The 26,150-nt window shown below is 42.0% G+C and overlaps 1 protein-coding gene across 1 annotated transcript in view; it reads right to left on the bottom strand.

Annotated features, from left to right (window-relative positions):
- Positions 1–26,150, bottom strand: part of prkce (protein kinase C epsilon) — a 443,521-nt gene that overhangs the window by 140,392 nt on the left and 276,979 nt on the right. Inside the window, exons 8-10 of the mRNA XM_033025532.1 lie at positions 15,651–15,747; positions 14,377–14,582; positions 5,414–5,587 (exon numbers count right to left, since the gene is read on the bottom strand). Of these exons, the coding sequence (XP_032881423.1) occupies positions 5,414–5,587; positions 14,377–14,582; positions 15,651–15,747 (477 nt within the window). The remainder of the gene's footprint in view (positions 1–5,413; positions 5,588–14,376; positions 14,583–15,650; positions 15,748–26,150) is intronic.

Here is a 26,150-nt window from a genome sequence, read left to right as displayed (position 1 = left end):
TTTGGAGTGGGGCAGATGAGGTTTTCCAACTGGATTAGGAGGAATTAGCTACACGAGGAACTTGTCAAACTTGTATTGTTTTCTCTAGAATGACAGAAGTTGAGGGAAGACCTGAGAGAAGTATATAAATTTATGAGAGCATAGATGAGGTAGACAGTCAGAACCTTGTTACCAGGGTGGAAATGTCAAAGACTAGAGGCCATAGATTTAAGATGATAAGGGCTGAATTTAAAGGAGATGTGCAGGGCAGGTGGTGGTGGAGGCAGATACAATAGTGGCATTTCAGAGTCTTTTAGATAAGCACCTGGATATGTGGGGAATGGAGGGATGTGGATCATGTAGAGGCAGATGATGTTGGGTGGTATGTCAGCACAGACATGTTGGGCCGAAGGGCCTGTTCCTGTGCTGTATTCTACTTCACTGGCAAAATGCATGATTAAAGAAACTAACAGAAGGAAATTAAAGTATATATGAAATAAGCCCATGAAGTAGGCTAGACTTTTTAAAGATGCTTCAAAAAAAAGTTGCCCTTTGCTTCTTGTAAAAGTTTCTTGTAGCTAGACTCTCACGCATTGTCAGAACCTTGTCACGCTTGCACACAAGCAATCAAAAATCTCACTACCAATCTCTGGAATGAAAAATGTGTTTTAAAAATGCACAGTGCGAGACAGATAAGAAACATCCATGTTGTACTTTGTTGATAAAGACCGGCTGCCGTTTAAGATAAAAGAAATGTTGCTTTACATGAAGTGTTTATTTTTTGGAAAGCAGTGAAAGATGTTAATTTTTTAATTTTGATAAATAAGAGTTTTATCACTACCATTTTTTAAAGAACTGTATTTGTATTCTGTTGGATAATATCTATTAGCATAGTTTTGAGGAGAGAAAAATAGGAAATTAAAATTGATATGACTGCTGATAATTAATTGGAGCTAGAAGATATGTAATATTTGTTATTTATACAAGAACAATGATCAAAACTTTATTTATTTTCTGATGCACATAATAGAATAAAACTAACTTCCAATGGAAAGACAAATGGAAAATAACAGACTGTATGACGTGGTAGAATTTACAGCATCTCATTTACTGTGCATTTAAATTAATAGTTATGTTGGGGGTGACTTAAAGGCTGCAGTAACCTTGAGAGCCAGAGAACATTCACCTGACCTTTGCGCTTGCATTTGCTGCATTATTTAACCAATCTGCAGCCCAGCAAAACAATCTGGACAAATTATTTATTTTATTTTTGTTCATTTTTGAGTAGTTCCTCATTTATCATCACTGACAGACAAAATTTATGTTTTTGGCTATTAACAAAGTATTTCAGGCAAGTCCTTAAAGTTTGCAGTTTCTAAATTGCAACTAAGTTGGTTATGACAAGACTGGTGTCGGCACATTCCAATCAATCATTATTTTTATTGCTCCGGGTTCACCAGTTCCTTCACTTGGATTACCAGGATGTTGTAACCGTCACAAAGATAATATTTTTAATTTCCATAAAGTATTGAAATATGACTGCGCAATGCTGTTTGCAGTTGTGTGTTTGTATGTTATGCTGTGCTCATGATGTCTACAGACCGTCGCCTCCAGCATTACAATTACCTTTGAAGAGCAACAAGATTTTACTAGCGAAGACTAACCCTGCGCCCAACTCTTATCCAGACCAAGTCAATATCACAATAAATACCATGAGAGATCAGATAGAAATAGAGTAAAAATCCAACTGATATAGTTATTAAACAGTCAGGTAAGGTTCTTAAACATGGCTACACTGCCTAGATCTGGGGTTCAGGAATTGGTCTCTTCCATAACTTTATAATGCATTGAGAATTGAGAATACCCAAAGCTGCTCACTGGTAAAGAGAACAGTCTGTCACATGATGAAATGACGACAGATAAACTGTCAATTGCAAATGCAAATTGCATTGAGAGATTGACACAATCAGCCCAGAACCAGAATAAAATATTAGCAACTCACAAAAATACAAACATATCTTTAATTAAACTGTTTACTATACTTTTCCTTTACCCTGGCCAGAATACTAGGTCCATTCGCTATTCATATGTTCACCTCGCTTATCAATGTCAATAAATGCTTGTTGGAAAAAAATAAAGTTTCTTTAAAAGATGCCAAATTAAATAAAAATATACGGATCAGTCATCAAACGTGTTTTGACATCTCTTTACTTAAATCTTGCTACGTTCATAAGGTATTCACCAATTGCTTGCATATCGATGGTGCACAGTTGCTGAGAAAGCAAATACGAGGTCCATTTGTAAGAGGTACAAGAGGAGCTGCTATAATTCCCAGAGCGAGATTGTTGCATGAAAACGAACTGTGTGTCCAGGAAACAAGTAATTTTGGACAATTCGTGTAATTAGCATGATAGTTACCTAATTCATCAAACACACCATAAACAGCTTATAAAATACATAATTACTGTCATCTCTCCCCCTCCCAGTGCACACTAAAATACTTCACAAAGATTCATGAGCGGTCTTGTCACAGCAAAGATGTTGCACAAGTGCTCCTCTGAAAAAATGTTTTTGTATTCACATTCCTATTCATATGTATGCTTAACCCATCTTGGAATCAACGGTGTATGCAACACATTGAACCATCCCACTTCTTCACAGACTATGTAATGAAATGGTTAGAATATAAATCATGTCCAAATGATTGGACATCTAAGGGTGCTTGCCTTAAAATTGCTATAAAGGGACAATTACTGCATAACTGCAGTCCTTGGTTCACTCATCCCTTCCCACCCAAACCACCACCTCCGCAGGTACTTTCCCATGCACCCGCAGAGGGTGCAACACCCGTTTCTATACCTCCTCCCTCGACTCCAACCTGGGACCCTGACAATCTTTTCAGATAAGACAGTGGTTCACATGTACCTCCTCTAACCTCATCTACTGCATCCGGTGTTTCCGATGTGGGCTCTTGCACATGAATGAGATCAAACGTAGACTCTGTGACCGTTTTGTTGAACACTTAATCTCAGTTCACCTAGGCCTAAGGGATCTTGCGTTTGCCAACCATTTCAGCTCCCCTTTGCATTCTGTCCTGAACCTCCTTCATTGCCATAGTGAGGCCACCTGAAAATTGGAGGAACTGCACCTCATATTTTGAGTGGGTAGCTTACAACCCAGCGGTAACACTCTCCTCCCCCCTTGCTTTCTTCCTCCAATCTAGTCATTTTACCAGCTCCACAGTTCCCCACATTACATCCCTCTTGAGTTTACACCTTCCCTAGCCAATAATGGGCCCACCAGGGCACCACTCTGCCTGACCTCATTTGTGTCTGGCCCTGATTTTTCCTGGTCTTTTCTCAGATCTAGCTCTTCATCCCCACCCCCCCCCACCCCCTACTTTAAGTCTGAAGAAGGGTACCAACCCAAAATATCACCCATCCTTTTTCTCCAGAGATGCTGCCTGACCGACTGAGTTACTCCAGCACTTTGTGTCTATTACTGCAATAATGTGTTCATTATGGTTTATATTCTAAACAAAAACATTAAAAATATATCTTGAAGTGGATCAAAGATTTTCTGAACTTTCATATCAAAGTTCCAGATGGCAGCTAGGCAATTTTCCACCAAGATCAGTGAATGGTTCTTGTGAAACTGCTTTAGATTAGTATCTGGCAGACTTGTGTGGGAGAAGTTGAAGCTGGTAGAAGTCAGTAACAATGCACTCTACCTTTCAGTGGGAGTTTGAGATCAGATTAAAAATCAGATTACCTTCTTACAGGTGTGGGTTTTTATGTTTCTTATCTGAAAAACAACTAACATAGTACCCTTGTTTAAAAGGAGAAAGGGGTTAACTAGAATTGCAACAGGCCTGTCAGCTAAGAGCAGTGGTTGGAAATTGAAAAGGAAAACACTTTGAGGAACAGAGTAAATCAGCACATTCGAGGGGCAAGGATTAATAGCAGACTATTACTGTGGGTTTGTTAATGGAGGCTCATATTTTGCCAAACCTGATTGAAATTTTTAAGGACATGGTTGGGAGTGTCAGTGAGATAATGCATTTGATATTGCCTTTATGGATGTGGGCAAGGTGTTTGACAGGTTGAGCAGTTAAGTAAAAACATCTGAGAGGGTGCAGAGGAACTTTTTGAAGATGTTGAAATATTGGTGAGTAAGAGTTGTGAGTAGGCTGGCTGAGAAAAGATTTAATTGAGATATATAAAACCATAGGAAGCCAAGAGTGCATGAAGTTGAAGGATTTTTCAGAAAGGGCAATAATGCAAGCAAATGGATTTAAGCTAATTGTTAGAAGGATTTGAATGCTTGTGGATAGGTTTTATTCACCCAGAGATTTGTGGTGAAGAAGTGGTGAAGACAGAAATCCCTTAGAGGATTCTTAGAGGATTGGACAGGCTAGATGCAGGAAACATTTTCCCGATGTTCAGAGAGTCCATAACCAGGGGTCACAGTTTAAGACTAAGGGGTAGGCCATTTTGGACTGAGATGAGGAAAAATGTCTTCACCTAGAAAGTTGTGAATTTGTGGAATTCTCTGCCACAGAAGGCAGTGGAGGCCAATTCACTAGACGTTTTCAAGAGAGTTAGCTTTAGCTCTTAGGGCTGAAGGAATCAAGGGATATGGGGAAAAAGCAGGAACGTGGTACTGATTTAGATTATCAGCCATGATCATATTGAATGGTGGTGCTGGCTCGAAGGGCCAAATGGCCTACTCCTGCACCTATGTTTCTATGTTTCCATCTGCTAGCATTTCATCCATATGCTCATTATTCATGTAACAGCCCTGTAAGAAATAAAATAAAAGTAGGCAGACCGAGCATAACCCTATCCTCATTAACACTCTTACATACAGGAATGAGTGCTGTTTAGTTTAGAGATGCAGTGTGGAAATAGGCCCTTCGCATGTCCATGCCAACCAGCGATCCCGGCATACTAACACTATCCTACACACACTAGGGACAATGTACAATTATACAAAGCCATTTTATACCAAGATCACGGGAAAAACCCATGCAGGTCACGGGGAGAACGCACAAACTCCATACAGACAGCACTCATAGTCAGGATCGAGCCTGGGTCTCTGGTGCTGTAAGGCAGCAACTCTACCGCTGCGCCACCGTGCCGCACTCATGCACGTAACAATGGCTTTGCTATGATGTGTCCAGCCAAGTGTCATACAGCATGGACACAGGCCATTGGCCCACCATGTCCACACTGACCTGTGGGCATCCCATCTTCCAGCATTTGTTCCATACACTACAAAGGGATGGCAATTGTTCTTATAATCTAATTGGGCACTTTTATATTTAGTATCTCCCACTGCTTTAGTTAATGTTGAGCTTTCAGAAACAAGAGTTTCCATCTACTGTATATAAAATGTGGTACATTAAGAAATATGGTGCAACTCCTCACAATACCTTTGTCTGGAAGCAACAGAAGAGTTGGGTCAAGTAATGATGTCTTCTTGCTAAAGCCAGAATTCTTTTCTCGGTCATTGTGCAGTCCACATCATCATCTTGGAGAATAACGTCTTTCTTTAGCACCTTCACAGCATAGACCTCATCTGTACCTTTCAGTTCAGCCAGCATGACCTACAATTCACAAATGAAAACAAAAACATTTGGACTCTTATTAAAAATTGAATGCAGAGAAGTGAGCTCATTCATTCTCCCACGCCTTATATTCTCACATTCACATTGTGTTGCAGGAATTAGATGCAATACGGATATTCAATCCCAGATATTTTTTGCATGTTTCATAAATGCTAGGTTGGCAGATGTCGATGGACAGTGGAACAGGCAGCCGATCTGAACCCGTTAGTTACCCGCATGTAACTAACAGTGTCCATTGTCGACGTCTTGGTGGAAGAGTTGGCAATTTGAAGGGTGTAGCGATATTTGCATGAAGAGCATGGCTAATTTGCTGGGCTCTTACTTATTAAATCCCTGAATTGGGCTGTTGTGCAATGAATAATTCAATCCCTGCTCCATTTAAACAAAGGTAGGCAGAAAGGCTTGCCAGTGCTGTGGGTTAAAACGGATCAGGAGGGAATGCAGCCATGACTGGCAAATATTCTTCCAGAGTTAGAAAAAAAACTGTTGGAGTAACGCAACAAGCCAGGCAGCAACTCTGGAGAAAAATGATGGGTGATGTTTCGAGTTGGGACTCCTCTTCAGACTGTAAGTAGAGGGGTGGGGGAAGGGGTAATTTGTGACTGGCCCTGATTGGTCTTGATCTTTTCTTGCCTCTGGCTCTTCATCTTCTCCCACCCACCCACTAACCATTCCCTATTTACAGTCTGAAGGACAATCCCGACCCAAAATGTCACCCACCCTTTTCCTCCAGAGATGCTGCCTGATCCACAGTTACTCCAGCACTTTGTGTCTAACTTTGGTATAAACCTGCATCTGCAGTTCTTTGTCTCTAGGTATTCTTCCAGGTTCTCTATTCTAATGGCATTCACAGTGAGTGAGCCATACTCTTCTTGCAAATATCACTGCACCCTTTAAATTGCTTCAAGACATAGTAACACCTGAAATGCTGACGTTCTGTTATTATGAAGAGAAGCTAATATGGAGCTTGAGGAATAGATAAATATTTTTACAAAATACTGGAAATATGATATAAAAATATGAAATGAGGGACAGACTCAGAAAAGAAACAGTTAATGTCTCAAGTCCATCACCTTGCACAACAACTTTCATTTATTTTGATGAAGGATTATTGATATTAAAACATTAACTTCATTTCTCTCTCCAGAGGTGCTCTTAGTTGGCTGAGACTGCGTTTCAAATTTTATTTATTAAGCAATGCAGACCTGTAAAGCTGATTCAAGGTTCCACCTTCTCAAGCTAAAATGAGGAAAATAAATACTCTGACTCATAGTTCATCTCCCGACCTTCCAAACAAAAAGCAATTGCATGTTCCGATGTGGCGGCAATCTGAAGTGTAACCTTCTGATAGTGATGATTCTACAGGGGACAGGTTGCTCAGGTTGGTTGGCATGAAACAGGTAGAATACTGCCTAACAGCTGCACACACTCAATACAATTTAGTTGACCTGAACTCACAAGAACAGGATTTCAGAAATACTTTTAACCCAATACTCTGATGCCCATTTCTCACAAATGAAATAATGTTCCTCCTACCTTTCGTGACAAACAAAATAATTCATAAAGCACAGGGTCAATAGAAGATTGCTGACATACAGTAGACGACTGCTCCGACTTATAGACAATAGACAATAGGTGCAGGAGTAGGCCATTCGGCCCTTCGAGCCAGCACCGCCATTCAATGTGATCATGGCTGATCATCCCCAATCAGTATCCCGTTCCTGCCTTTTCCCCATATCCCCTGACTCTGCTATCTTTAAGAGCCCTATCCAGCTCTCTCTTGAAAGCATCCAGAGAACCTGCCTCCACCACCCTCTGAGGCAGAGAATTCCACACACTCACAACTCTCTGTGAGAAAAAGTGTTTTCTCGTCTCCGTTCTAAGTGGCTTACTCCTTATTCTTAAACTGTGGCCGCTGGTTCTGGACTCCCCCAACATCGGGAACATGTTTCCTGCCTCCGGCGTGTCCAAACCCTTAACAATCTTATATGTTTCAATAAGATCCCCTCTCATCCTTCTAAACTCCAGACTGTACAAGCCCAGCTGCTTCATTCTCTCAGCATATGACAGTCCCGCCATCCCGGGAATTAACCTTGTAAACCTACGCTGCACTCCCTCAATAGCAAGAATGTCCTTCCTCAAATTAGTGCACCAAAACTGCACACAATTCTCCAGGTGTGGTCTCACTAGGGCTCTGTACAACTGTAGAAGGACCTCTTTGCTCTTATACTCGACTCCTCTTGTTATAAAGGCCAACATGCTATTCGCTTTCTTCACTGCCTGCTGTACCTGCATGCTTACTTTCATAGACTGATGAACAGGGACCATCAGATCCCGCTGTACTTCCCCTTTTCCCATTTAGATAGTAATCTGCCTTCCTGTTTTTGCTACCAAAGTGGATAACCTCACATTTCTCCACATTAAACTTAATCTGCAATGCATCCGCCCACTACCCCAACCTGTCCAAGTCACCCTGCATTCTCATAGCATCCTCCTCATAGTTCACACTGCCACCCAGCTTTGTGTCATCTGCAAATTTGCTAATGTTACTTTGAATCCCTTCATCCAAATCATTAATGTATATTGTAAATAGCTGTGGTCCCAGCACCGAGCCTTGCGGTACCCCACTAGTCACTGCCTGACATTCTGAAAGGGACCCGTTAATCCCTACTCTTTGTATCCTGTCTGCAAACCAAATTTGTATCCATGTCAGCACTCCTCCCCCAATACCATGTACCCTAATTTTGCCCACTAATCTCCTATGTAGGACCTTATCAAATGTTTTCTGAAAGTCCAGGTTCACTACATCCACTGGCTCTCCCTTGTCCATTTTCCTAGTTACATCTTCAAAAAATTCCAGATTAGTCAAGCATGATTTATAATTCCCTGTTTTCACTCACCCGCCTTTCTTAAAAATTGGGATAACATTAGCTACCCTCCAATCCACAGGAACTGATCCTGAATCTATAGAACATTGGAAAATTATCACCAATGCATCCACGATTTCTAGAGCCACTACCGTAAGTACCCTGGGATGCAGACCATCAGGCCCTGGGGATTTATCAGCCTTCAGTCCCATCAGTCTACCCAACACCATTTCCTGCCTAATGTGGATTTCCTTCAGTTCCTCCGACACCCCAGATCCTCTGGCCACTACTATATCAGGAAGATTGTTTGTGTCCTCCTTTGACGGATTCAAAGTACCTGTTCAACTCATCTGCCATTTCCTTGTTCCCCATAATAAAAAAATTTCGGACTTCAAGGGTCCAACTTTGGTCTTAACTAATTTTTTCTCTTCACATACCTAAAGAAGCTTTTACTATCCTGCTTTATATTCTTGGCTAGCTTACCTTCGTACCTCATCTTTTCTCCCTGTATTGTATTTTTAGTTATCTTCTGTTGCTCTTTAAACATTACCCAATCCTCTTGCTTCCCGCTCATCTTTGCTACGTTGTTCTTTTATTTTTATACTGTCCCTGACATCCCTTATCAGCCACGGTCGCACCTTACTCCCCTTGGAATCTTTCTTCCTCCTAGGAATGAACTGATCCTGCACCTTCTGTATTATTCCTAGAAGTACCTGCCATCTTTGGTCCACTGTCATCCCTGCTAGTGTATCTTTCCAGTCAACTTTGGCCAGCTCCTCCCTCATGGCCCCATAGTCCCCTTTATTCAACCGTAACACTGACACCTCCGATCTACCCTTCTCCCTCTCCAATTGTAGATTAAACCTGACCATGTTATGGTCACTACTTCCTAACGGCTCATTAACTTCGAGGTCCTTTATCAAATACGGTTCATTACATAAAACTAAATCCAGAATTGCCTTCTCCCTGGTAGGCTCCAATACAAGCTGCTCTAAGAATCCATCTCAAAGGCACTCTACAGTCCCTTTCTTGGGGTCCAGGACCAACCTGATTTTCCCAGTCTACCTGCAAGTTGAAATCTCCCATAACTACCACAGCATTACTTTTGCTACATGCCAATTTTAACTCCTGATTCAACTTGCACCCTATGTCCAGGCTACTGTTTGAGGGCCTGTAGATAAGTCCCATTAGGGTCTTTTTACCCTTACAATTCCTTAGTTCTATCCATACTGACTCCACATCTCCTGTTTGAAACTGATACTGTTAGTATCAAAACAAAAGATGAAGCATACAAATTAGCCAGAAAAAGCAGCCTACCAGAGGACTGGGAGAAATCCAGTCCAACAGAGTAGGACAAAGGGCTTAATTAGGAAAGGGAAAATAGATTATGAAAGAAAACTGGCAGGGAACATGAAAACTGACTGCAAACGTTTTTATAGATATGTGAAGAGAAAAAGATTGGTTAAAACAAATGCAGGTCCCTTGCAGTCAGAAACAGGTGAATTGATCATGGGGAACATGGACATGGCAGACTAATTGAATAACTGCTTTAGTTCTGTCTTCACTAAGGAAGACATAAATAATCTGCTGGAAATAGCAGGGGACCGGGGGTCAAATGAGATGGAGGAACTGAGTGAAATCCAAGTTAGTCGGGAAGTGGTGTTAGGTAAATTGAATGGATTAAAGGCCGATAAATCCCCAGGGCCAGATAGGCTGCACCCCAGCGTACTTAAGGAAGTAGCCCCAGAAATAGTGGATGCATTAGTGATCATTTTTCAAAACTCTTTAGATTCTGGAGTAGTTCCTGAGGATTGGAGGGTAGCTAATGTAACCCCACTTTTTAAAAAGGGAGGGAGAGAGAAAACAAGGAATTACAGACCAGTTAGTCTAACATCGGTAATGGGGAAAATGCTAGAGTCAGTTATTAAAGATGGGATAGCAGCACATTTGGAAGGTGGTGAAATCATTGGACAAAGTCAGCATGGATTAATGAAAGGTAAATCATGTATGACAAATCTTATAGAATTTTTCGAGGATGTAACTAGTAGGGTGGATAAGGGAGAACCAGGGGATGTGTTATATCTGGACTTTCAGAAGGCTTTCGACAAGGTCCCACATAAGAGATTAGTATGCAAACTTAAAGCATTGGAGGTTCAGTATTGATGTGGATAGAGAACTGGTTGGCAGACAGGAAGCAAAGAGTAGGAGTAAACGGGTACTTTTCAGAATGGCAGGCAGTGACTAGTGGGGTGCCGCAAGGCTCAGTGCTGGGACCCCAGCTATTTACAATATATATTAATGATTTGGACGAGGGAATTGAATTCAACATCTCCAAGTTTGCGGATGACACGAAGCAGAGGGGCAGTGTTAGCTGTGAGGAGGATGCTAGGAGGCTGCAAGGTGACTTGGATAGGTTGGGTGACTGGGCAAATGCATGGCAGATGCAGTATAATGTGGATAAATGTGAGGTTATCCACTTTGGTGACAGAACAGGAAAATAGACTATTATCTGAATCGTGGCCGATTAGGAAAAGGGGAGATGCAACGAGACCTGGGTGTCATGGTACACCAGTCATTGAAAGTAGGCATGTGAAGAAAGCGAATTGTATGTTAGCATTCATAGCAAAAGGATTTGAGTATAGGAGTAGGGAGGTTCTACAGCAGTTGTACAGGGTCTTGGTGAGACCACACCTGGAGTATTGTGTACAGTTTTGGTCTGCTAATCTGAGGACATTCTTGCCATAGAGGGAGTACAGAGAAGGTTCACCAGACTGATTCCTGGGATGTCAGGACTTTCATATGAAGAAAGACTGGATAGACTCGGCCTGTACTCGCTAGAATTTAGAAGATTGAGGGAGGATCTTATAGAAACTTACAAAATTCTTAAGTGTTTGGACTGGCTAGATGCAGGAAGATTGTTCCCGATGTTGGGGAAGTCCAGGACAAGGGGTCACAGTTTAAGGATAAGGGGGAAATCTTTTAGGACCGAGATGAGAAAAACATTTTTCACACAGAGAGTGGTGAATCTGTGGAATTCTCTGCCACAGAAGGTAGTTGAGGCCAGTTCATTGGCTATATTTAAGAGGGAGTTAGATGTGGCCCTTGTGGCTAAAGGGATCAGGGGATATGGAGAGAAGGCAGGTACAGGATACTGAGTTGGATGATCAACCATGATCATATTGAATGGCGGTGCAGGCTCGAAGGGCCGAATGGCCTACTCCTGCACCTATTTTCTATGTCTATGTTTCTATGTTTCAATGGGTACCCGGACGCGTCGCCGACAGACAATCACCCTGGTGCGGGGGTCAAAGTGCGGGGGTCGGAGGGGGGGGGGGGGGAATCACCCTGGTGTGAGTGTCAAAGTGCGGGGAGGGGGGGGGAAATCACCCTGGTGTGGAGGTTGGGGTCCGATGGCAGTGCATCGCGGTCAGTGACTGTGGGACGCTCCCGCCGGTGGAGACGGTGGAGAGAGAGAAGGGGGAAGAGAAGGGGAGAGAGAGAAGGGAGAGAGAGCAGGGGGGGAGGGAGAGAAGGGGGAGAGAAAGAGAAGGGGGAGAGAGAAGGGAGAGAGAGAAGAGGGGAGAGAGCGGTCGAGAGAGAGAAGAGCGGAGAGAGAGGAGGAGAGAGAAGGGAGAGAGAGAGAAGACGGGAGGGAGAAGGGGAAGACGGGAGCGTGGGGTTCATTTTCCCACACAAGCCATAGGTGACTGGGTAATCTGAACCCAAGCACCAAGTTGAAAGCGGTCGAAGGTATGCATCGCTCGGGACAGCCCCCACTCTCCCACGGCCACCCTCCGTGGGCTGCGGGTCGGGTGGAGCGGAGGTTTGTGACAATGTTTATGCCTTCACATTGATGTGATGGACGCGGGGGTCTGGACCAATCGCTGACAAGTCCCGCCCCCCCCCCCCCCCCCCCCCCCCCGGCAACGTCACGTCCGTTATTGGACTTTTCTGTTGAGCGGCAGTTGGTCCTTTGGCCTGTAGGCGCCGTCGCCTTTCGGGTAGGTGGCGTTTTGACTGAACGGCCATTCGGTAAGTTTGCTTTAAGGCGACGCAGCCTTTCGATTCGTTGGCTTTTAGTCGTCCCGCCCTTTCGGTTAGTTTGCATTTAGGCGTCCCATCCTTTCGGTTAGTAGGCGTTTCGTCTTCGGACTCTTTCGGTTCATAGGCGTTTCGGCCTCGTTCTATTCGGTTCTTTGGCTTCGGCTTCTTTGCTTCGGCTTCTTGTCTGTCGGTGCCACGTCCGAACACGGTTTCAATGTCACCCCTTGTAAGGGACTGAATTTCATTCCTCACCAACAGAGCAACCCCACCTCCTCTGCCCACCTGTCTGTCTTTTCGCTAGGAGGTATACCCTTGAATATTCAGTTCCCAGCCCTGGCCCTCTTGCAGCCATGTCTCAGTAATTCCCACAACATCATAGTTGCCAGTTTCTAACTGAGCCTCAAGCTCGTCCACTTTATTTCCTATACTTCGCGCATTCATATACAACACTTTGACCTCCGTAAGTCGTGTTGAGATCCCACTTGGCTACCCAAAAACATACTCTGTTCTCCGATATTGAGAGAGCATGATCAGGTCCACTCTAATTACATAAAGTGGCCAGCTCTCACATCCCAATAGTGTATGATCTACTTTTTCAGGCATCAATGTGACCTGCTCGGCCATGCAATGTGTAAACTGTTCTCCCATACTGACAAATTCAGGCATGTTCCCAGCGTTTATTCACCCTATAGCATTGCTGTTGAAAACATTTCCTTTTGTAATGCCATAAGTCCATGGTGACAGTGAACAAACTTGTTGCACAACCTTTTGGACACTAGGATATAATTTAACGATGCTTGATATATTGCAAAATAATTTTTAGCCTGCATAATTGTTATTTTTCAAAAAATATGAATGGTAGAATAAAAAATTGGGACAACAGAAAGTAAACGTTTGTGGATAGGAACTAAGAATCCAATATATGATCATTTTTTATAAGTTTAGGTTTATTATTTTCACATATACTGAGAGACAGTGAAAAGCTTTGATTTGCATGCTGATAAAATCAGGTAACACTATACATAAATGTAATCAAGCCAAACTCAAGTACAATAGGTAGAGTGAAGGGAAACATGCAGAATGAGTCTTTTTTTATGATATAACTTCAGTTTCAAGCCAGTCACACACATTTTGCATTATGCTAAATAATCACATAACGACATTGCACAGACTTTGAAAGGTTATGCAGGAACAATAATTCATATTATTTGGTAGGAAGGAACTGCAGATGCTGGTTTAAACCGAAGATAGACACAAATGCTGGAGTAACTCAGCGGGACAGGCAGCATCTCTGGATAGAAGGAATGGGTGAGTTTTCGGGTTGAGACCCTTCTTCAGGCTGGTCTTATTCAGGAATAATTAATATTATTTGTTCTGTTAATTTTCTGATAAAAAGGGCATGGACTAAGAACTGACTCGCCAGCAGTCCTGCAGTTGAAATTGATTAACACACATGGATGTAGAACCTGGAAGGTCGACAAGGCCAACGGATTGGGATGTTTCTTCAGTCTCGATCCGAAATGTCATCTGTCCATTTTCTTCCACGCATGTTAATTGACCTGTTGAGTTCCTCCACAACTTTTTTTTTTCCCCCCCAAGATGAAAAACATTCTCAGGTGGCTCACCCTGAGGGTTCCACATGAAGGTAAGGGTTAAAACTCAATAAACCAAATTAAAATAGATTTGTTGTTGACCTCAAAGAAAGCAAGAGTGAAAAGAAATCACAAGGGCTCAATGACATAAATAGGAAAATAAATATTAATATGCTAAATATCTCCCTGGCATGTAGGGTGTTTAAGTGATTCTGGACATCAAAGCTGAAGGATGATTATTATCTTTGCACTGCAAAACACTCACCTTGCCAAAACTGCCTTTTCCTAATACTTTAATGAAGGAAAAATCTTCTAAGTTGTACTGCCTGGTCTGGAACTCTTTCAATTCTCCATTTTCCCCGTTTTCATCAGGCGTTAGTACTTGTTGATCTGCTTCCGCTCCTTTGTGTTCATCTCCTCTATTCTCAAATGAAAGAGCTTTTCTAATGTTGTTTTCAAGTTCTTTTAGTTCTAGAGGAAGATTGAACATTTGATAACAGGTTTAATATATTTTGTTTCCTAATGGAAATGCAGTTAACATGTGTAAATGCAGTAAACCGCAGCAGCAAACAATAATTTATTTCCATTTTCATTCTTTATCTTTCCAGGCTTTTAAACTGCATATCTACATCATTCGGCATCGAAGAAAGGACTCACATTTACGTTGAGGCACAAGGAACTGCAGATGTTAGAATCTTGAGTAAAACACAAAATGTTAGAGTAACTCAGCGCATCAGGTAGCATCTGTGGAGAGAATGGATAGACGATGTTTCTGAAGAAGGATCCCATTTGAAACGTTGCCTATCCATTCGCTCCACAGATGCTGCTTGAGCCGTTGAATTACCTCAGCATGTTTTACTTCCATGAATGCATGATTTTTCAAAGATCGAATTTCTTCAGAGCCAATGGAGCGTTACCATAAATTTAAGAGTGTTTAATTGTCAAGTGCATTGACAATGGAACTATGAAATCCTTACTTGATTTTTTTAAATTAATTTGGTTCACTGGCAAAGGTCACATCCTAATCACCCTTAGCAAGATGGCAGTGGGCCACCCATCAGCAAGTCTAAATTTCCAACCAGAAGTAGATAATTAAAAAATGCGAAATATACCCATGATCAGTCACAGATAAAAAGCATATATCCTTCATTTAAGTTCGATTAAGTTCAAACAGCTGAAAAAGTTTGCCTGCGGCGAGAAATAAATTGAACTGTCCACCATTCAGTTTAAAGAGTTCCGTTAATTTTCAGGTCAACAACAAAAATAAATGTATTTGCTTTTGCAATTTTGCTCTAAAAGGTGCACAACAAAAATCGAGCTCCACGTGAAGCCCCACCCTACAATATCAAGTGACCAGATGCCTTCATCTGAATTGAACCAGGCTCCCATCTCCCTGTGCCCTCGATATCGCTTGCCAACATGTGGACCTTTCACACTGTAGTTCTTTGATCAAATAATTAAGGGAGTGACTGAATTGAGAATCATGAATGCTGAAGAAAGGAAGCGAGTATGTGTAAACCATCTAAGATTTGAACTTACCCTGATCAGACGGTGATGTTGGTGCTGATTTTGATCTATCTTCATCAGATGGTGCCAAACCTGGAACTGATTGCTGTGGATCAGGACCTGTGTTTAACTAAATTAAAAGGAAATATACAGGGATATAAAAAGATATTGGAATAAGCAGAAAAAAAAACTTAATTTCCAATTGGTTGTCCAAATGATTATTGAATTATTTATATGACATTCTGTTTCATGTTTAGACAATTATGCTGACATGTTTAAAATTTTAATTTCAGAACTAGAGCAGTCTGAATGCTGTATCAGAATATTAAAATATCATGTGAATATAAGGAACTGCAGATGATAGTTTACAAAATATGTACAAAATGCTGGAGAAACTCAGTGGGTCAGGCAGCATCTCTGAAGAAAAGGAATAGGTGACGTTTCAGTTCGGAACCCTTCTTCAGACTGAAAGATAACAAAGGCCAGAACAAAATGGCAGAGATGCTGCCTGACATGCTGAGTTACTCCAGCACTTTGTGTCTTTTTTTAATTAAAACATCATGAATAGGTTCACAAAATAGTTGTAACATCTTATGGAATGCTGGCACTGATATCCAGAAATTCTGCCGTGGCTTTCCGCAGGGCTGGTTAGAGCACACTTGTTGAGTGCTGTGAGTTGGTCTGGGCGAGTGATAGTAGTAGGTTGACAGACAAAGACAAAGTGAGATTGCAAAAAAGAACATTTTGAAGTTGTTTGGACTTTACGTTCACAGTGTGTGCAGAATATAGTGAGAGAAGGAATTTTCTCACATAGATCAAATCGGCTCGAGTATTTGTTTCTGTCCCATAAGTTCCCAAATCTCCAGCTGATTTACAATGACATTTCCCTGCACGCAATGCAACAGTGAGCTCTTAATAATACAGATGACGGTTACAGTTGAATGATAGAAAAATAATAGATTATTAATGACCATCTATAGATTAATGTGCTGAGAAATAGTAAAATTGGTGGTATCATACTTTGGATAACAATATTTGTTAAAGTCACAGGAGACAGCCCTGGAAAAAAAGGGGTGGAACAAGATCTATGCCAAATAGACATGGTATGGAATTGTTTGAGATGTATGCTTTGTAAATGTTTTGTGACTGTAAAATATGAGCACACAGTGACAGTATGAGCTGCGCAGATAGGAGAAGATGGAAATCGGTCCAATTCTCAGTGGGCACGTGCAAGTGAGATTTTGCAGCTTCTACTGGGTAACACATTAAAATAAAAATCCTGCCCTCGTTTCATTTGCATTCTTTATGATTGGTTACATGACAACTAGTGGTAGAAATTCATATGTTCTAAAATAGTTGATGAGAAGTTTTCATACGGAAAGCATTGCTTGGATTTTGGTCTTCATCTGTTCAAGTGAAGGTAAAAAAATTAAAATAGTTGACCTTCATACAAAAGGCCATAAGATTGGCAGAAATAGACTAACAAAAACAGGACAAGGAGCAGAGCTGAATGGATTAGGGAGCTCTGAAATACACTCTGCCTCAAGGCCATGGGAAAATAGCGATCAACGAGACAACAGGAAAGAATGATTTAATGCTGTGACTTTCAAGCATGTTAACTCCTTGTGTACTGAAAGATGAAAAATAATGCCTTACCCTTGTCTTCTACATTATTTACAATAAAGTCACAGGCACAGCCTTAGTTCCGAAGTGGCAGCACTCAATATTGATACTAATTGGCACTCAATATGAACTAAGCAGCAATAAAGGCAGGATTTACCAGTTGTTTCCTGGCCCTTCATTAGATTTAATGGGATAGTAAAGCCATTGAACTCCTTAAATATTTACAGTAAATTCCCCCAAAAATGCAGATGCTGGAAATCTGAGATAAAACAAAAAAATGCTGGAAATACTTAGCTGGTGAGGGAATACAGTGCATTCAGAAAGTATTCAGACCCTTTCACTTTTTCCACATTTTGTTACATTACAACTTTATTTTAAAATTGATTAAATTCTTTTTTTTATCATCAAACTCCACACAATACCTCAGAATGAAGAAGTGAAAACAGGTGTTTAGAAATTTTTGTCAAAGTAATTAAAAATAAATACCTGAAATTTCACATTTACATAAGTATTCAGACCCTTTGCTATAAAAAAATTGACTCAAAATTGAGCTTAGGTTCATCCTGTTTCCATTGATTATCCTTGAGATTTTTCTACAACTTGATTGGAGTCCACCAGTGGTAAATTAAATTGATTGGACATGATTTGGAAAGGCACACACCTGTCTATATAAGGTCCCACAGTTGACAGTGCATGTCAGAGCAAAAACCAAGTCAGGAAGACAAAGGAATTGTCCGTAGACAGGACCTCCGAGACAGGATTACATCACGACACAGATCTGGGGAAGGGTATTGCAGGTCCCGAAGAGCATAGTGGCCTCCGTCATTCTTAAATGGAAGAACTTTGTAACCACCAGGACTCTTCATGGAGCTGGCTGCCCGGTCAAACTGAGCAATCGGGGGAGAAGGACTTTGGTCAGGCAGGTGACCAAGAATCTCCCTCTGTTACTCCGACAGAGCTCCAAAGTTCCTCTGGGGAGATGGGAGAACCTTCCAGAAGGACAACTATATCAACAGCACTTAACCAATCAGACTTTTATGGTAGAGTGGTCAGACGGAAGCCACTCATCAGTAAAAGGCACATTGCAGCTCGCTTGAGTTTGCCAAAAGGCATGAGAAACAAGATTCTCTGGTCTGATGAAACCAAGATTGAACTCTTTGGTCTGAATGCCAAGCGTCACGTCTGGAAGAAACCAGGCATCCCTCATCACCTCATTACCATACCTACGGTAAAGCATGGTGGTGGCTGCATCATGCTATAGGAATGTTTGTCAGCGGCAGGAACTTGGAGACTAGTCAGGATCGAGAGAAACATGAACGGAGCACAGTACATGGAGATCCTTGATGAAAACCTGCTCCAGAGCGTTCTGGACCTCAGACTGGGGCGGAGGTTCACCTTCCACAGGACAACAACCCTAAGCACACAGCCAAGACAATGCAGGAGTGGCTTTGTGACAAGTCTGTGAATATCCTTGAGTGGCCCATCCAGAGCCTGGACTTGAACCCGATCGAACATCTCTGGAGGGACCTGAAAATAGCTGTGCATCGACACTCCCCATCCACCCTGACAGAGCTTGAGAGGATCTGCAGAGAAGAATGGGAGAAATTACCGAAATACAGGTGTGCCAAGCTTGTAGCGTTATACCCAAGACGACTTGAGGCTGTAATTGCTGCCATAGGTGCCACAACAAAGTACTGAGTAAAGGGTCTGAATACCTGTGTAAATGTGATATTTCAGTTCTTTCTTTTTAATTACTTTGCAAAAATTTCTAAACACCTGTTTTCACTTTTTTTATTATGGGGTATTGTGTGCAAATTGATAATTTAAAAAAAAAAGAATTTAATCCATTTGAGAATAAGGCTGTAACGTAACAAAATGTCGAAAAAGTGAAGCGGTCTGAATACTTTCTGAATGCGCTGCATCAGTTTAGTTTTGTTTAGAGATAAAGTGTGGAAGCAGACCCCTTCAACCCACTGAATTATCGCCAATTGTCGATCACCCGTACACTAGTTCCATGTTATCCCACGTACGTATCCTGCACACTAGGGGCAAATTCCAGAAGCCAATTAACCTACAAACCTGCATGCCTTTGGAATGTGGGAGGAAACCAGAGCACCCAGAGAAAACACATGCAGTCACAGGGAGAGCATTCAAACCCTATACACACAGCACCCATGGTTAGGATTGGACCAGGATCTCTGGTGCTATAAGGCAACTCTATCGCTGCGCTACTGTGAAAGTAGTGATAATGATTCAGGTGAAAGATCCTACATCTAAAGTGGAAAAGTGATGAGTGCTTAGTTTTAAATGACAAAAAGTAGAAAATGGAAGTATAGGATAAAGGGAGCATCTCTGTAAGGCCGAGGCCAAATTGGCAAGGTGTTTCACTGTTTACAAAGTTGTCTGGCTGATAGATACGTTCGGGCAGCTGGAGAGCAAACAAACAAAAGGGACACGTGGTAGCTGTGAAAGTGCAGATCGTGGCTGCCGCCGAGATCGGAAACCAAAAAGAAAATGTCCTGTAGATCAGGCAATGTTTGTGGAGGCAAATAATATTCAAAACTGGCCAGTTCTGCAATTAGGTTAGCCATCTGTAATATCAACTCAGTTTTGACCTTGAATGCTTAATGCCCTGTAAATGCTGATTTCCAAGTAAACATAAGTGATGCATGTCATGACGATAAGTCATGATGATGATATGTAAATAAGATGACTTCTGTATCAGATGACCTGGAGATCAGATCGGGTGGGGCTGTGTAAGCCAAGATGGAAGCTGTGACTGTGTGAGTTAATAAACACAGAGAACAATGAAAGTAACCTCTTAATATTGTGTCGATATCATTATTACTTCACATCTACAGCCAGGATGTGACATTGGCGACGAGCATATTTCTGATATTTCGGATAATTCGGATTTTGGATATTTTGGATTCTGAATCCGTGGCTTCGAGCTGGTAAAAGTTTTTTTTTTAAATGGCCATCGCTGGAGCTGATTTCTTAGCACTACGTGGACTTGCACACTTTGATCAGATGGGTGATACGAGTACCGTCAGCATGAAGTGGAATGCTTGGCTGGAGGAATACGAAGCTTACGCCGACAGTAGAGGGCACTTTCTTGATGAAAGTATGCTGGGGCAGTAGGCGCAGCGGAGAGCATTGCTTCTTTTCACCGCGGGGCCAGCAGTTCGAGAAATTTTTAAAACACTCCCGGACACCAGAATGAAGGAGGACTATAAGAAAGCCGTTGATGCTTTAAACAGTTACTATGTGGTGGTGCCGAATGCTACATTTCAACGCCATTTATTCCGTAAAACAATGCAGGAAGAGGGCGAGACTGTTGCTCAATTTGTGACGAGACTCAGACAGGTGTCTGGAGGATGCAAATATGTAGCTGCTGATGTGGAAAACCAGATATTGGATCAGGTAGGCCAGCATTGCAGGTTAGACAAGCTCAGGAGAAGGCTGCTAGAAAAAGGGGGTGAGCACCTTAATGATGCTTTGTCGATTGCAGCAGCAATGGAAGCTGTTGAGGGACAATTTCACAGCATGATATTGCAAGATTCCAAGTATGGGCAAGTTACCCAGCTGTCCTACAGTAGACCAAGAAGTATGCCTGAACGTGAGATCACGTGTTACAGGTGTGGCAACAAGGGTCACATAGGGAAAGATGCATGTTGTCCAGCAAAAGGTAGAAGATGTAGGAAATGTGGAGATAATGATCATTTTGAAAAGAAATGTAAAAGTAAGCCCAGGGACAAGACAAGTGATTACAACTAGAAAGGGAAGTCCAGTGAAAAGAAAGACAGACCTTGGCAGAAAAAGTAGGGTCATGTCCGTCACATAGAAGGTGATTTCGGAAGTGATGAAGACAGATGAAGCTGGTGAGCATGCTGTTAAAATGAATTATTAATTTGCATTGAATGATAGCCATCTCAAGAAAGTTGCAGTAACTATCGGAGGTGTTACAGTGCCAGTAATTGTAGATTCTGGTAGTGACAGCGACGTAATTGACAGATCACTTTGGGAATGCTTGAAACAGCAGAAAATCAAGTGCACGTCAAGGAGGTGTAGTAGGAAGTTATATCCATACACTGCAACTAAACCATTGCAGACCATTGGATGTTTCACGGCTAAAGTAGAAGTCGGAGATAGAGAAACTGAAGCAGAATTCGTGGTGATGGAGGAGAAGGGAGAATCTCTGCTGAGTAGAAACACAGCTCGAGAGCTGGGAGTGCTTCACATCGGAGTGCATGTCAGTTCAGTCATATGATGACATGAGGCAGGAATTTCATTCAGTATTCCAAGGAATTGGAGAATTGAAAGGCCGGCAAGTGAAGTTAGCCATTGATGAAAATGTCAAGCCGATAGCTCAACCGGTACGGAGAACGCCATTTGGATTTCGTGGAAAAGTAGAAGCTAAAATCAAGGGGTTGATTGATCAGGACATTATTGAACCAGGTGAATGTTCGTCACCATGGGTGAGTCCAGTTGTGATTGTGCCGAAACACAATGATGATATTAGACTGTGCGTTGACATGAGGAGAGCCAATGAGGCAATAATCAGAGAAAGACACCCAATTCCTGCGGTCGATGAGGTGCTACAAGAGTTATCAACCAGTAAAGTGTTTCCCAAAATTGATCTCAAGTGGGGATACCATCAGTTGGAATTACATCCAGAGTCAAGAGAGCTGACACCATTCGTCACTCACTGCGGATTGTACCGATACAAAAGACTGATGTTTGGAATCATTGCTGCTCCCGAGATCTATCAGTACGAAATCCACAGAGTGATTCAAGGTGTACCTGGAGTAGCAAACATTTCAGATGACATCATTGTCCATGCATCAAGTCGGGAAGAGCATGACAGGAGGTTGAAGCTAGTGTTGACTAAACTTCAAGTAGCAGGTCTCACTGCGAATGAAGACAAGTGCAAGTTTGGCGTCTCCGAGATGGATTTCATGGGACACAGATTCACAAGTGAAGGGATGAACCCAGCCAAAGCTAAAGTGAAAGCTATTGCAGATGCACGTGAACCGAGATGAGGAGTTTTCTAGGACTGGTCAATTATTGTGTAAAATGTATTCCAAATTTTACTACACTGGCAGATCCACTGAGAAAGTTGACCAGGAAAGACGTACCATTCCAGTTTGGTAGTGAACAGAGACAGGCATTCAAAGCAGTGAAACAGTGTCTAATGAGTGCAGAAACCCTTGGATATTATGATCCAGCTGCACCAACTAAAGTCATAGCAGATGCTAGTCCGGTCGGCTTAGGAGCAGTGTTGGTACAGACACATGCAGATGGACCCAGAATCATAGCATGTGCCAGTCGATCGTTTACCAGTGTGGAGAGAAGGTATTCTCAAACAGAGAAAGAAGCACTGGGACTAGTGTGGGCCTGTGAAAGGTTCCTTGCATACTTGTACGCCATTGAATTTGAACTTGTTACAGATCACAAGCCGCTGGAAGTTATCTACTCGACAAGGTCTAAGCCATGTGCCAGAATAGAATGTTGGGTGCTGAGACTCCAACAGTACAGGTACAAAGTAGTCCACATTGCTGGGAAAGCAAACATCACGGACCCGTTGTCGAGACTGTTGAGGGATGAACAGCTGAGAGCAACATCCACGCTAGAGGGGAAGCAGAGAACCTTGTGCGATTCGTCGCAATTCAGTTAATGCCGTGACAACGAAGGAAGTTGAAAGGGAATCAGAACATGATCCTGAACTCAAAGATATCAGAGAGCGTATTCACAGTGGGCAAAGGGATCAATGTCCTTACAAAGCATATGTTCCCATAAAAGATGAATTTTGTTTAATTGGTCAGTGTGTGCTGAGAGGTAGCAGATAGGTGATCCCGCAGAGTCGATGGCCAATGATCGTGTCATTAGAGCATGAAGGCCATTTAGGCATTGTCGGTACTAAACAGAATTTGCGGAGCAAAAAGTGTGGTGACCAGGTTGTGAAAAAAAATGCTGAAAAATTTGTCAAGACATGTCATGGATGCCAAATCACAAGCAGGAGCAACCCACCAGTTAGAAAAACTGGAAGGCACTGTTAGCATTCGTAGCTGTATATCGGGTGATCACTCACTCACTCAACGACAGGGAAAAGTCCAGCAGAAGCTTTGTTTGGAAGGAAAATTCACACTAAAATACAAGAGGTGCGAGAGATCATGGAAGACCAGGAGATGAGACTGTGATGCTGAAAAGAAAGGTGCGACAAAATGGTACGTTGACTTGAAACGAGGAGCCAGGCACTCTGAAATAATGTCCGGGGATGATGTGCTTGTGATCCGAGATGATGGTGGTAAGATAGACACTCCTTACCATTGTCAGCCATACAATGTTGTATCGAGGAGCAGCAGCATGGTGACAGTCAAGTCTCCAGAAGGTGTTATCTACAAGAGAAATGTATCGAGCGTAAAAAAGTACGTGTCCAGGGACTCTCAAAATGAGGTAGCCCAAAATTCACCAAGAGTTACGGATCCAGAGGGGCCAGATGACATTTATGAAGTGGTGGACAAAAGTGCTGGAGAAACTCAGCGGGTGCGGCAGCATCTATGGAGCGAAGGAAATAGGCAATGTTTCGGGCCGAAACCCTTCTAAGTGATGGTGCTAGAGATAGTGGCCTGGTGCTCGTCAGTGGGGTCATGATCCAGGGATAAGTAGGAGGAGGTGTCCGAGAGTTGGCGCGTGGACTCAGCTTTTTTACTTTTTACGCTCGATACATTTCTCTTTGTAGAGATCAGCGCGCCAGACTACCACGGCATCTACCTTGTCGGCGGGTTTGATAACCCAGTCTGGGTTGTTGTGGAATGAGTCGATGGCTGTACGTTCAGGGGGGGAGAGGTTTGAGTGAGACAGAGGAGTGGAGAAGTTGAAGCGGTTGATGTCCCGCCGGCAGTTTTGAATAAAAAGGTCTAAAGCCGGAAGATGGCCATGAGAGGGGGTCCAAGAAGAGGGGGTCCGTTGGAGACGGGACAAGAGATCAACGGGACAAAGGATCACCAATGGGGGGCGAGGACTCATTTCCATGGAAGAACGCTGTGAGGCGGAGGCGACAGTAGAAGAGCTCCAAGTCGTGGCGGGCGCAGAACTCATTGAGGTGGGGACGGAGGGGAACGAAGGTAAGGCCTCTGCTGAGGACAGACCGTTCGGTATCAGATTCGGTATCGGTATTTATGAAGTGGTGACTAGACTTCCAGAGGCAGCGTGCTGCAATGCAGGTGGTGAGCAGAGACGGTGTCTGGGTGACAACACCTTGACAGATTCAACAGACTCTGATACTCTGTGCCAACTGGTAGACCAAAACGTGAAAGGAGAATTCCCAAGCGATATGACAATTTTGTGTTATAGAGTATGGTACTATTATGATGCTGTTTATTATAATATTGTTTATTGTGAGCAAGGAGGTTATTAAGGGTACGAGAGTGTAAAAAGTTGTATTTGTTTTGTAGTTGTAATGCATCTAGTTTGTAAGTTATTGGAACACAAATATGTCTTGTAAGAATTTAATTCGGAAGTATATTAGAAAGAATACATGTTAATTAAAAGTTTAAGTCTGGTAAAGGAGGAATGTCATGACGATGAGTCATGATGATGATGATGATATGTAAATAAGATGATCTCTGTATCAGATGACCTGGAGATCAGATCAGGTGGGGCTGTGTAAGCCAAGATGGAAGCTGTGACTGTGTGAGTTAATAAACACAGAGAACAATGAATGTAACCTCTTAATAATGTGTCAATATCATTATTACTTCACATCTGCAGCCTGGATGTGACAATGCACAACCACCAAAATTTACCAAACATTTCATTTTATTTCGTGGATCTTAATTTGCAATGAAATTGCATATTTAATCTGTCTAATGTACAGAAAAATTGCAATGCAGAAACATATTTTGCATTTAATAAAACAGCTGATTGTTCCGGGGCATGATATTGCTGACAATAATGATGCGGTGACAAGATAGATAGGAACACCATGGAACACCGCGATGAGATTGGACAAGTGTCAACATTTCATTCCAAAGTTACTTAATTGTCATAAAGCAGGTTCCATTCTACAGTGAGCAATGGGAATATGTGGAATGGAAGGAGTCTGTTTTTATTATTCTAATATTTCTCATGAAGTTAATAAAAATTCCTTTCTTTTTGACCAACTTCAGAATCAGGAATGAAATAAATATTACCATCAAGTAGTGACGCAGGATGGAGATGATGGATCTGGATAAGTTAAACACCCTCTCCTTATCTTGTCATGAACATTTAAGAGTTTGGTAGAATTAAGTTGCTACCATAATTGAACTGAATAAACACGCTAAAACTGAATAGAACCGACAATTTTAAAAAAACTTTCGAAGGGTCATTAACAAAGGATTGAACAGTTTCTTCTCTTCAGGTGCTGCCTGACCTGAGTATTTCTAATATTTTCAACTTTTATGTATATTTTCAATATATATATTATGTATAGTTCAAAATATTCACTTCAGTTTTTTTAATTGGTTGAGCATAATTTAAGATTTGTGAATCAAGAAAAACATTTGATGGAAACTTTCAGAAACAAGACTTTTGACACTCCATATTAAACAAATTCAATACGGTGGGAACCATCTGAATCTGACATGTAACCATACTTAAAAATGAAAGAATATCCGGTGCAACGCTTGCAAAGGATTTATATTTAGAAAGACAATACTAAATTGAAAATTCATTGTGCATTTTTTGCTCTTTGTTTTTTCTCTCCTGTCTAGAACATGTATACTTCTCGGCGGTTATACTTTCACATGCACAGCCAATGTACGTACGTACGTACTTGCAACCTATCTACTAAGCAAGTAGTACTCTTATTATCTTTCCTTCTCCTAAATTTCCTAACTGCTGAGGAGAACAATAGCACTAGTTTTA

This window comes from Amblyraja radiata, chromosome 8, assembly GCF_010909765.2.
Source record: "Amblyraja radiata isolate CabotCenter1 chromosome 8, sAmbRad1.1.pri, whole genome shotgun sequence".
NCBI classification, from domain to species: domain Eukaryota; kingdom Metazoa; phylum Chordata; class Chondrichthyes; order Rajiformes; family Rajidae; genus Amblyraja; species Amblyraja radiata.
Note: the sequence above shows the minus strand (reverse complement) of the source record. Positions and strands in the feature narration are given on the sequence as shown.